Below are 12,653 nucleotides of genomic sequence, written 5' to 3'. Positions count from 1 at the left end.
TTTGTTGGAACACAACTCACATCAGCCACAGCCAGCAGGGCCAATGGTCAGTGATGGTGCATATTGTAGTCCAACGACATCCTTGATTTATGGGCCAATCTAGACACTGCATTGAATGTGTGGGTGCCGCCCAGAACAGCAACCACCCACTGACTCCCTCCTCTTTAACATATTGGAGAACTTACCTATTGGAGATCTATATCACTGGATTTCGCTTGTTTGCAGTGGAGTTACTAATGACATAGAGTTAGGACCCACAACAGGCAAATTCTATTTAACGTAATGGGAAGTGGGGTGGGACAGATAAACATTTGGCTATTATTATTATCATTATTTTGCAGCTGTGCATTTGAGTGTCATGTATAGGGATGCCACAGCAATCGGACCACCCTCATTTTTGCTATTTGTCTGACTGTCCTGAAATATAACTTCTTTCCACTGCTGTCTGGTTTACTATCTGCCAGGAAAACAAATGATGATCGGCTGCCTAGGCAACTTCTTCTATATGATGGCAGTCAGTGGGGTGGGGGTGGGCAGGGAGCAGTAGCTGGGTATGGAAACTCTTGTACCAGCTAGCCAAAAATGTATAGATCATTATGGGATGCATACTTAGATTCCCATCCAGATGCACCTCCCATTGGAAGAAATGAAGTGAACACCCATATTTGGATACACATGGGATAGCTGCTGGAGGGACACCTAAAAGCACAGATATCTGAGGCTCTCTTCAGTTAGATCTGATATTATGAAGCACATAGGTGCTTTGGCAACAAATGGATTGGTTTTGAACATCTCTAGTAGTATCTGTTGGCCAAACAAACAAACAAACAAACAAACAAAAAACCTATCACTGAACTACACAGCTCGATTTAGTGCCAATACCAATTTTTAGAAGTAGCACTGGTTCCAATCGAACAATAAAAAAATGAGAAACCTTCATACATATTCAGAGGCCTATGTTAAAGAACCTTTCATCTCCCTGGGAAGAAACCAGGTCTTCTGCAGAACCCACAGGGATACTGGGGCTAAAATCAGATTGCAAAATAAGTGTTCAACTCCAAATACTGAAATGACCACAATGTCGAAAAGGTTGACCTGTAAAAGTTTACCTTTGGAATGCCTGCTGCGGTTTCTGATAATCGAGGGTAGGTATATGAGCTATACGAATGGCCTTGCTGATGGGACTTAAAAGCACTTGCTCCATAGGGCATGATTGGCTCTTGGAGACCAGAGCCTGACCTGGACCTCTGTCTCATGGCAGGTTGAGGGCTTGTCTGGTTTACATAGGACGACTTTGGCCTTTTGTCATAATCATCCTTGGCCCAGTCGCTGTCACTGTACTCTAGTCTCTCTCCTGAGCAATGACTGTGAATGGAAGTCCTAGAAGGAGTGAAATGAAAAGGTTCTTTATAATCCAGGGACGATCCGCTAGGAGCCCTCTGATATTCCAGCTTCAAGCCACCATACTCATTCAGTTTGCTTTTCGTTTCCATGTGAGCATGATAATCTGGCAAGAACCTAGAGATATCAGACTTCAGGGGCTTAGCTTCCGAAAAATACATTTCGCTGGCTTTCACTTTTGCCATGTGCCCATTTTGCTTGGCAGCACAGCTGCCCCTGGAATATCTGTCCAACTCTTCCCCATGAATGCTCTTGTCTCTGTACTTTTCGGCAAGGAAGTCCGTAGCGGTCTCCGACTCGCTCGAATACTGAGAATACGTGATGTAGCCATTTTCCTGCTGGTGAATTTCGATATGATTGGCGTGTCCCAGGCGAGGGGTGGGAGGACTCTCCTTCCGGAGCGAGTTGGAACGTGTCACAGAGATATTGTCGAATTCTTCGAGCAATCCATTGATTGAAGTATCCTTGCAAGGTTTATTTCCTCTAACGATGGTCTGGGAACAGAAGATAGCTTTTGATTAAAGACCGTCTTAGATTTCATGTTACTGTGATAAAACTATTGAGCAGAGCAATTTCAACAGTGCGGCGAGGATCAGGCTGATAGCCTGCCATGTCCCTCCATCAAATGTAACATTTTAGGACAAAAAAAATGTCATTTCCTCCTAAAGATGCATTATTGCATACTGTTGAAAACTGCATATACAAGTAGGGACTATTATAATAAATTGCTACTTGATGCCAGTCTGTACCAGTGCCAGGCAAAGCTAACAACTAGTTTGCCAGCATACAAGTGAATGAAAAGAAATCACTCCTCAGTTTAGATTTACTTATACAAGTGGATATGGAGCACAGGATGTCTGCTTATTATTGGGCACTTTATTCTTCCCTAAAAAGAACACTTAAGGTAATACTACCAAGGCATTGTGAGGCAGAAGGAAGAAAAGGAACAAGATATACAAGGGATACTTTTCTTTTTGGCTCTAAACAGCTTTCATGGCATCTCAAACTGAGCTTTAATAATCTGCTCGCTTCTCATGGGCCAGAAGTCTGGAAATAGCTAGAGTGCCATCCTGTCAGGGACTGGACTGAGGGGGAATGGTGGAGACCGTCCCCCTCCTCCTGCACTTCCCAGAGAAGAGGGAGACAGCATAGATTTAGAACAGTGGTTTGCAGAAGGTCACAGTTCAGAGGCTGCAGAGGGGAGAAGCTGGGAAATAATGGGAGAGGAGGAAGAAGAAGTACCAAGTGAGAGACAGCTAACAGATTGTGTGTCTTTGGAAAGCACGCCAGACCCTCCCTCTCCCAGCTCCTGGTGGGCTTTGAGTAGGAGAACAGAAATCTCAGAGGCAGAAAACACAGATTAACTGATGTAGGAATGATGTATAATAGGAGAGATGGAGGGTGCGGGACTTTATTCGAAGCAACGCCATTGTCTGAGAGAAGACATCCTACGTCTCCTTCTGTGAATATTGAATAAATTACCTTGGTAAGAACGTTTTGTTTTCCCATTTCTGGCAGCCAGCTGTGAGGGAGGGTGATCGGATTCCCGGAAGCCTGACACATACCCCACAAGCGTCCTGATTTTCCAGGGACAGTCCGAGAATTATGAAAGCCACCCTGGCTTCTGATTTGTCCCTGTTCCCCCCACCAGTGCTGCTGCTGCCAAGCTTGGGGAGGAGGATGAGCCACAACTTGTCTTGAGCGGTGGCAGTGAAGGAGCATCCCATTACCTCTCCATGGCTGCAGCAGCTAGCCTCCTCCCTTGGCCAGTTCATAGCAGCAGCTGGAGAGGGTGGTGCTGCCGCCGGGGCCCATCCCCACGGCTCTGAGAGGCAAGCAGAGGGCCGGGCTTGCACTGGTTTCTGTCTGCAATTACGAGCTGGTGTTGCTGTTTTGTGGCTTTTGATACTGAAACCATAGGGTCGAACGAGGGGCGGCAGATGTGCTCCCCTTTGACTTTGAAGCCATTCAGTAATGTGACTGTGTTTCAATTGACAGCCCATTCATATTTAATTACCACATCATAAAACAGCACGATTGGCAATGAAATGCTTTATAATTTAATGCAAGACTGAAGCACCCAAGGGAAACCCACTTCCCCTGTGTCAACATGTTGCTCAGATACAAGGGCCGATTTAATATTCTCCCTGTGTTTAGGCTTCAAGGCAGAAGAGATTCTTCTCTCTCTCTCCTTGCTCTCCCTCCCTCCCTTATTTTGTCTGTGCATACAAAATGATTTATTCCCCTTCCTCCACCTGAAACAGCTCTTTTTCATTTGTGCCTTATCTGGGGTTGTTCACCCCACACACCACCTCCTGGAGGAATTCTGAAGACACCTTCACTTACTTGGCCCTGAATCCTGATGAAAATCCATGCGTTGAAGAGAAAGCTACTCCTTGCGATAGGAAAAGAGATGGGGGCAGGGAAGGGTGTGATTTGCACAGATACTGCGGCTTTGTAAAGGCCTCCTGTAGCTGACATGGGCAGTGGGTGACACTGGTTAATAATAATAATAATAATAATAATAATAATAATAATAATAATATTAATAATAATCTGTGCTTTTTTTCAGTCAGAACTGAGAGGAACTCAATTCCAGCACCTCTCAGGTGGGTGCCATTGCCATTGTAAGAGTACAGGTTCATGGTGAGTTTCAGCACCTCTTTTTCTAGAAAAATAGCACTAATAATAATAATAATAATAATAATAATAATAATAATAATTTGTACCCTACTGATCTGACTGGGTTGCCCCAGCCACTCTGGGCAGCTTCCAACAAATATAAAAGCATAATAAAACACCAAAATTAAAACTTCCCTATATAAAGCTGCCTTCAGATGTGTTCTAAAAGTTGTATAGTTATTTATCTCCTTGACATCTGATAGGAGGGTGTTCCACAGGGCAGGCACAACTACCGAGAAGGCCCTCTGTCTGGTTTCCTGTAACTTCACTTCTCTCCATGAGAGAACCACCAGAAGGCCCTCAGAGCTGGATCTCAGTGTCCGGGAAGAATGAGAGGGATGGAAACGCTTCTTCAGATATATAGGGCTGAGGGCATTTAGGGCTTTAAAGATCATGCCAGGATCCAGCAGCTAGGAACCCTCTGTGTGAGCTTCAAAGGAGGTACAAATTTTATCTACATATTTGGGAGCAATGACTTTTCTCTTAGCCCAGACTTTTGACTCTTAAACTTAGGGGCAAAACTGTGACCTCTTTTAATGGGGTCAGGTTAGTTAATCCTGCCTTTTGATTTTCTAGCTGTGTTCTTAGGGTTTTGTGGTTGTTTTTAGTTGTGTGTGATTTTAAAAAAGTTACTTTGGATCACTTTGTGAGAAAAGAAATCATCATCAACAACAGGCCCTTGCCTGCCTGATGGTCATATTTGTTGGATATTTGCAAACTGCATTACACAGGACAGATGTTTTTAAAGAAAAATCAAGCCAGATTATGTTTTTGCTTTTTAAATATAAAAGAACCCAAACCTTACAAAAGGATTCATTTAGGGCACAGTTGCTAATCTTCAGTGATTTCTCCTCCAAGAGGAAACCAAAGTTTGGTATCACTTGCCTGTGGGACTTCTTAACACTCAAGGATGTGGGGAAACTCAGTAGATTTATGGTCATAGAATGAGGGAAAGCAACATGGTAACTTCCAGATATCGTTGGACTCTATTCTCTACCAGCTCCAACCAATGTGGTCAATGGTCAGGGATGATGGGAAATGTAGTTCAATAACACCTGGAGGGCCACCTCCTTCATAATAGTATAACATTCCAAAATATTGTTGCATGTCCCTCATACTGCTAAGCAGTGAGAAGTCCCAGGACAGTGCTATGTGAGAGTTTGGTTTCCTCTTTGGAGGACTGATCACCAGAGACATATGGCGAAGGAAAACTCTTGCTGTCTTACAGGATAACTTCTGCTGTCTTGCAGGATATCTCTGAGAGAGAAAAAGGCTCAGGAGTAAACCCTACACAGATCTGGAGTGGAGTCCCTAAGATGGTTGGATGGCGTCTTGTATGGCTCCTTCCTGCAACTCCTGCAGCCAAGCTGGTGCCAAACGTATCACTCTGCTTTCCATTGGATCACATCAGCATGGCCAAGAGGAGGGATCTGGTCATTTGGGCAGCCCAGGATCTCCGAACGCACTGCTTGCTGGAGGTGAACTCCATTGTCTCCCCATTGCCAACAACACTAGCCAGGCATAGTTGCAGGCAAGCGGCATATATTCTCCTAGGAGGTGAGCTGAACTGGTATCTCACATCAGACCTTACCTAAGAACTTAAGAAGAGTCTGATGGCTCAGACCAAAGATCCATCTAGACCTTCACTTGCTCTCACAGTGGCCAACCAGATGTCCACGGGAAGCCCACTGTCAGGCTTCAGGGATTCCTACCCCTCCCATGGTGGCAGCAAAGAAGCAGATAAAACAAGAGGAGTTCTTACCAAGTAGTTTATTCAATATTCACTGCGAGAGACAAAGGAATGAGGTCTCTCTCTAGGTAATGGCGTTGCTCCAAGTAAAGTCCCACTCCCTCCACCTCTCCTATTCTACATCACCCTTGCGCCAGCTGATCTCTGCTTTCTGTTCTACTACTCTCAATGCACACCTGGTCCTAGGAGAGGAGTGGTGGTCAGGAATGCTTTCTAGAGACACTGAGTCTGTCAGCTGTCTCCCCCTGGTGCTTCTCCTTCCTGCTACTCTCCCAATATTTCCCAGCTTCTCCCCTCTGAACTATGACCTTCTGCAAACCACTGTTCTAAATCTATACTGTCCTCCTCTTCTTGGGAAGGTGCAGGAAGAGGGGTGGTGGTGGTTCCTACCATTCCTCCTCAGTCCAGTCCCTGACACCCACAAGCCGAGCCTGATCACAACTGCACCATCCCCAATTGTGATTCCCAGCAAAAGGCTTGTGCTTTCAACATGCATTCATAGCCCACACACCCATTTTATTGTTTGTAACAATGAGTTGACCAGAGGTACAAGATGCTCTCAAGGAGTTTCAAAACAGGGGCAGGGGGCAGGACAAGAAGAGGGCATTCTCCCACATGGCATCACTGTGCATAGTGAAGACGAGAGCATGCACCGCCCCACAGTTTCAGCTCCTATTTGTTATCATACCTCTATCTCTGGCGAGTGCTAAACAGCATGCATTAATGCAAACCAGAACGCAGCTTGGGAGAAATCAATATCGCAACGCTGAGTTATGCCACGCCTCTGTGCCATAGCGACTCTCATACATTAAAATCAATGAAAGGCAATCTCTTTGAGTTAAAGCCCACTTCTCCTTAAGAGCAGATATCCTCTGCTTTCCATTGCTTTCTGACGAGTTCCGGCATTTGTTCTGGCTGCCGATGACAATAGCCATAATTCATGGTGTTATGTTAGCGGCCTGTTCTCTAGTGATAAGCTATAATGGATCTGTCTGCAAGAACAGCTGTCTCGCCATGTTACAAAGAGGAGATGAAAAACAGCTCCTGTTTAAAAACTACTGTATTAACGCTGACTATAATGAAGTAGATGATTAACCGCTTTGCCCCAACAAGAACTCAAGTTAAGCAAATAATTCTATATTTTATGTTCATGTTGAGGATGCATTCCCTCTTTTCCCTTAAAAAACTAGTGTATTTCTAAGTGTGCATTCAAAGGACAAGTATCAACTAAAATGGACAAACACATACACACATGCAACCATTTGTGAAAGATTCCTTTGAAGAGCCCGGCCTAAACGCCCCCATGGATAAGACGCCCCCTATTTTTGGGGACTCCAATTCAAAATAATGGGGGCGGGGAGAGAGAGATGTATCTGTGTATAAGACACCCCCCCCCCAATTTTTGACATTGTTTTTTTAGGGGGGGAAACCTAGTCTTATACACAGAAAAATACAGTAATTAATGTTCTCATATTAATTAATGAATATTTGAGGGGGGAAAAGGAGCTTTATACAGAGGGAAAGGCACTTACATCCTTAAAGATAAATTAAGTATAAACAACCATGTCTGACTTCAGAAAATAGTGAATGATAAACTCCCCAATCCGCCATTAATATAAATTGGCTATCACAAGCGGGTGCCAGGGTAATTGGGCTGGTTTGAGTTCTGACGCTAACATTATAGTTTCTTTCTAGTAGACCATTAACTCAAACCCATATTCTGTCTGATTCTATCCAATTTTATTTCTGTTGATGGGTGGAGAGGGGGTTTAGGGCTGAGTGAAAATGGCCTCCCAAAATTCTCCATGCTGTCTGTAGGTGCTGAAACCGGGAGACAGTATTTTGCCAAATGTTCTCTCTGCCGGGAGATGGGAGTTCTCTGCAATGGGGATAAAAAAGAAAATTTCTCAGAAAACACTCTCCTGAGAAATTCCTCTTAAATACTGAATGGTGGATTGGTGGATATTGGTGGATGAAGAAAGCAATGGGATAAGAGTGGAGGAACAGAAGGAGCAGGATAATCTTTGCCCACCTGGTGTCCATGGGTGGCACTGTGGTCTAAACCACTGGGCCTCTTGGGCTTGCTGATTGGAAGGTTGACAGTTCAAATCTCCGTGATGGAATGAGCTCCCGTTGCTCTGTCCCAGCTCCTGCCAACCTAGCAGTTCGGAAGCATGCCAGTGCAAGTAGATAAATAGGTACCACTGTGGTGGGAAGGTAAACAGTGTTTCCATGCACTCTGGTTTCCGTCACAGTGTTCCATTGCACCAGAAGTGGTTTAGTCATGCTGGCCACAGGACCCAGAAAGCTGTCTGTGGATAGACACTGGCTTCCTCGGCCTGAAAGTGAGATGAGTGCCACAACCCCATTGTCACCTTTGACTGGACATAAGTGTCCAGGCATCCTTTACCTTTACCTTTTACCCTTTCAGATGTTTTGGACTACAATTCCCACCCCCCACCAGTGCTTCCTTTAACACTATAAAAATAATATTTGACAATTGTGGCGTTTGCCTCCTGGGTGTGTGACATCATGCTGGGTCATAAGGAAAGGGTTAAATGAGTGTGAAGTGATTGGCCAGTGGGAACCCAAGGGAGGAGTTAGAGTTAGAGTTGTTGAGGAGTCAGTCAGATGTTAGAGAAGAGAGAGGGAGGATAAGTCTGTGGGTTGGGATAGTTTGATGTAAGAGAGTGAGAGAATCTGTTAAGAGGAGTCAGATAGACAGTTGGGATAATCAGTTAGAAGTTATTAGGAAGGTATAGGCCGGTAAAGAAACTAAGATTAAGAAACTGACAAGTAAAATTATCTGAAACCATAAACTTGTTAATCCTTATAAAATAAACTTGTTTATTTGGTTTAATGTTAACAACTATCTGGACTCCGTGTGTATCTGAGAGAAATGGGTTGGTGGCAGCAGGGAAGCAATCACAGTGGTGGCACAGGGATCTAAAGACCGTCAAATGTCCAGGGACCCTGTGTGATCGCCACAACAATATTAAAGCTGTTTCTACAGTTGCACCCAAAACGGATGAATGGTGAAACTGGGGAGGCCATTTCACTCCATACCGGCCCTCCATTGAGCACAGTGGGACTTTCTTCTGAGCAGATATGAATAGGATTGCATGATAAGTCTCCCTGATCTGCACAGCCATGTTAATGCAATTGCTGCTACATCCACATCCCATGTAAAAGCATCCCATGCAAATCCATCACACTAGACTAGCTGCCAATTTCAATCTCATATGCTAGCATTACATATTAATCAAGCATATAGGTTTGCCCTGGCAGAGTTGGCTCCACAAGCAGTTGAAAGACCCTTAGAATGGTGAACAAGGCATCCCAATTCCACTTTGTTCCTGAGAGACATCATAGCTTTGTATCTGGGCATAATCTGCTGTTGCAGTCATACCAACCCACACTACTGCACATTGCAGAAACTTTGATGTGCTTATTATCTTTTCATGCCAATGTAGCTGTATCGACTGCCTGATATTAACTAATAAAGATAATTTCTGTATTAGCTGCTGCAATGACTCAGAGAGTTCCTTCCCAGGCATTACAACAAGTGGTCTTCTCCTTATGGTCCAAACCTCTAATTTGTCCTGTGGCATATACATAAAAGGTAAAGGACCCCAGACAGTTAAGTCCAGTCACGAACGACTCTGGGGTTGCGACGCTCATCTCGCTTTACTGGCCGAGGGAGTGACACTTGTCTGCAGATAGTTTTTCCAGGTCATGTGGCCAGCATGATTAAGCCGCTTCAGGTGAAACCAGAGCAGTGCACAGAAATGCCGTTTACCTTCCTGCTGGAGTGGTAACTATTTATCTACTTGCACTTTGACGTGCTTTCGAACTGCTAGGTTGACAGAAGCTGGGACTGAGCAACGGGAGCTCACCCTGTCGTGGGGATTCGAACCACCGACCTTCCGATCGGCAAGCCCTAGGCTCAGTGGTGTAGACCACAGCACCACCTGCATATACATATATCCATGTTTAAGTGAACACCAGAGGAGACTGGCACAGCACTTTTTACCATGTAGGCAAGTTATAATAATGCACACACTGTATAAATAGTAAGTTATAAATCAGCATGGTAGCTGTATGCATTTTCCAGACAAGTGGGCTGCCTGCCTTTTCAGACCAACTTAGCATTCAAGACTAGAACCATTTAATGATTATTATATGCCGTCTGCATAATATCAGTTTCACACTACCCTGTTGGAGACACAGCGACCCACTAAGCACTATTTTACAGACCCCAACACTTACATGTATTGCAACTTCCTGTACAGCTTTCCCCAGTTCTATTGCCAGAGATGGATAAAAAGGCACTTTAACTGCTGATGTATGAAGCAAACACCCTGCCTCCTTCCAGTCTAATTGCTCCCTGTATTTTCAGTTGGGAGGGGGGCTCCAGATGTCCTTTTTATTGTGCTTTAGTGATGATTTCTGCCTCCCCTTCCCTAGAGGGTATAAAACCCATACCCTGCCTCCCCAGCTGGAGGAGTTTGCATTAGCATCATCCTTGGATTTCAAGGACATCACCTCTGAAACCATTGTCAAGCCATAATATTTTCAGTTCAGTCAGAGAGCCATTGTTTATGAAACTAGGAGGCTTTTCCTTGTAGGGGAACAAACTAAACTGAACTGCAGCCTGTATAAACCCTCAGTGGACTCCAGATTGCTGCTGAAGCAACATCTGAGCTCTTCTTTCATAAGCTATTAAGCCAAGCTCCATTGAGAGCTGTCCAAGGTCCTGTTGGTGACTGAACTTCTGACTGGCACCCTGCTCAGACTAGCAGCCCAAGCTGGCTGTGATCACCACCTAGAACAGACGAATCTGCCTCTATTCTGGTTAAAATCCTCTTCTGCTGCCTCCCTTGTTCAAGGTCCCAAATGTATCAGGAGGCAGGTAGCAGAGAAGTGCAGAGCATCTTTTGCTGCCAGCATGTCGGAGAAGGACAAATCCCAGAATCTTTGCAGAGAAGATATCTCCTTGAGGATTCTGGGACTTGTAGTACCATCTTCCAAGTGGGAAAATATGTCCCACTGGAGATTGGGAGCAGCATGTCTCTGCTGCCTCCTGCTGCCTCAAGGAATGACCTTGGGGCAGGAAAACACAGAAGGCATGGCATGGGGTATGATGAGAACTCAACTGGTGTGCTCAAAAAAACCTCCTATCCCTTATGGAGGGAACAAGGGGTCAATCACACATCCTAATAAGCATCTGATGTGTTGCCTGTTCAAATCTTGGAATTTGCATACATCGGTTGCAATCTCAGATTATGAAGTGAGAAAGCAGTCCCTTAATAAGGGTAATCACATGCAAATGACAACTTCATCACACTGGATTTATTTTAAACAAAACTCTCACCACATTTCTGTTTAAGCAGATGACGCCTTATCTGCATGCTGAAACACTTTCTGCTGCCACCTTGTGTTTGGTACTGAGAGTCCGCAATTAGCAAGGAAATATAGCAGTGACTCTTATTCCTTTCTTGACAGGAGCGACAATTTAACCAAGTGCCCCAATGGTGAAATGAAATCATCTCAGACATTTCGGAAAGTTTCAAATCTAACAAGATTAAAAAATTGACTTTCAGAAAACGGTCTTGATTTTTCATTTCATAAATGGTGTGTGTGTGTGAATTTTTAAAAATCCTGATTCTATAGAACTTAGTCCCAGTTATGCATATCTAGGATCAAAGCTTTTCTGGGAATATTTTTCTAAGATTGATATGATTCCTGATCATATCAAGCCATGTTGTCCAATACTCAAAGAAGTACAAAACTAGTTTGACATGGCTAAGGTGGTTTTGGAGTTGCTTCTCTCAAACAGCAGTTCCACGACCACATGTCAAACTGCTTTTGAAACTTTCCAAAGTAGATTGTCGTATGGCAATGGTGGATAGGAAAGGAAAATTCCACCTGGTCTTTGAGCATTTGTAATTTAGTACTTTAGATCTGGACCAGCCTCCTGCAACCTGGTGCCATTCAGACGTTTTGGACTACATCTCCCATAATCCCTGCTGTCTGGGACTGATAGGAATTGTGGTCCAAAACATCTGGAGGGCATCAGGTTGGGGAAGGCAGATCTAGATCATTGCTTCTTCATAACAGAGCCAGTAAAACATGTGGATAAGCATTCTATCACTACTATTTGAGGTGTTAAGACAGAGTAAATGAAATAAGATTTTGCAATGTGCAGCTCACTCATTATTTTGTGGCTGCTTTTATGGAATCAGTAGGGCAGTATCATTGTAGGTTAGCATCAATACCTTGGGGAAATCATCAGTCACTCAAATGTCACATTCAAGAAGGGTAGCCAGTGTGGTGTAATGGTTAAGAGCAGTGGATTCGTAATCTGGTGAACCAGGTTCGATTCCCCGCTCCTCAGCCCCACTCACCTCACAGAGTGTTTGTTGTGAGGGAGGAAGAGAAAAGAGAATGTTAGCTGCTTTGAGACTCCTTAGGGTAGTGATAAAGCGGGATATCAAATCCAAACTCTTCTTCTTCTTCTAGCTGGCTTAGTATCAGGTTCCCGGGTTCCCAGCTTGACACAGTAAGCGTAGCTAATTGAAAAGGAGGATTTGTTGCAAAAACAAACAGATAGTTCTGGCGGCTCTAATGAAAGCTCTGGCACCATTACTCAAGAAGACTCCTTCCAGTGTCTCCAGCAGATATTGAACTTTTGACACTGACGTCTCTTGTTTTGCTTCCTATCTAACAACCCTCCCATTCGCCGACTCCTCAGACTTATTGGATCAGCTCCAACCTCTTCTGAGTCTGCGAGGGGTTTGTTCGCACCTGATTGTGCTTC

General features: G+C 44.3%; 1 protein-coding gene across 6 annotated transcripts in view; it reads right to left on the bottom strand.

Moving 5' to 3' along the window:
• Positions 1-12,653, bottom strand: part of PAK5 (p21 (RAC1) activated kinase 5) — a 134,521-nt gene that overhangs the window by 44,767 nt on the left and 77,101 nt on the right. For all 6 annotated transcript variants that reach the window (XR_014524231.1, XR_014524232.1, XM_083495919.1 and 3 more), the window contains one exon: positions 1,110-1,895. Coding sequence is in view for 4 of the 6 variants with exons in the window: in XM_083495919.1 (XP_083352045.1) it covers positions 1,110-1,895 (786 nt within the window). In the remaining 2 variants the exon portion in view is untranslated. The remainder of the gene's footprint in view (positions 1-1,109; positions 1,896-12,653) is intronic.

Source organism: Podarcis liolepis (genome assembly GCF_965112155.1).
Source record: "Podarcis liolepis genome assembly, chromosome: 3".
NCBI classification, from domain to species: domain Eukaryota; kingdom Metazoa; phylum Chordata; class Lepidosauria; order Squamata; family Lacertidae; genus Podarcis; species Podarcis liolepis.
Note: the sequence above shows the minus strand (reverse complement) of the source record. Positions and strands in the feature narration are given on the sequence as shown.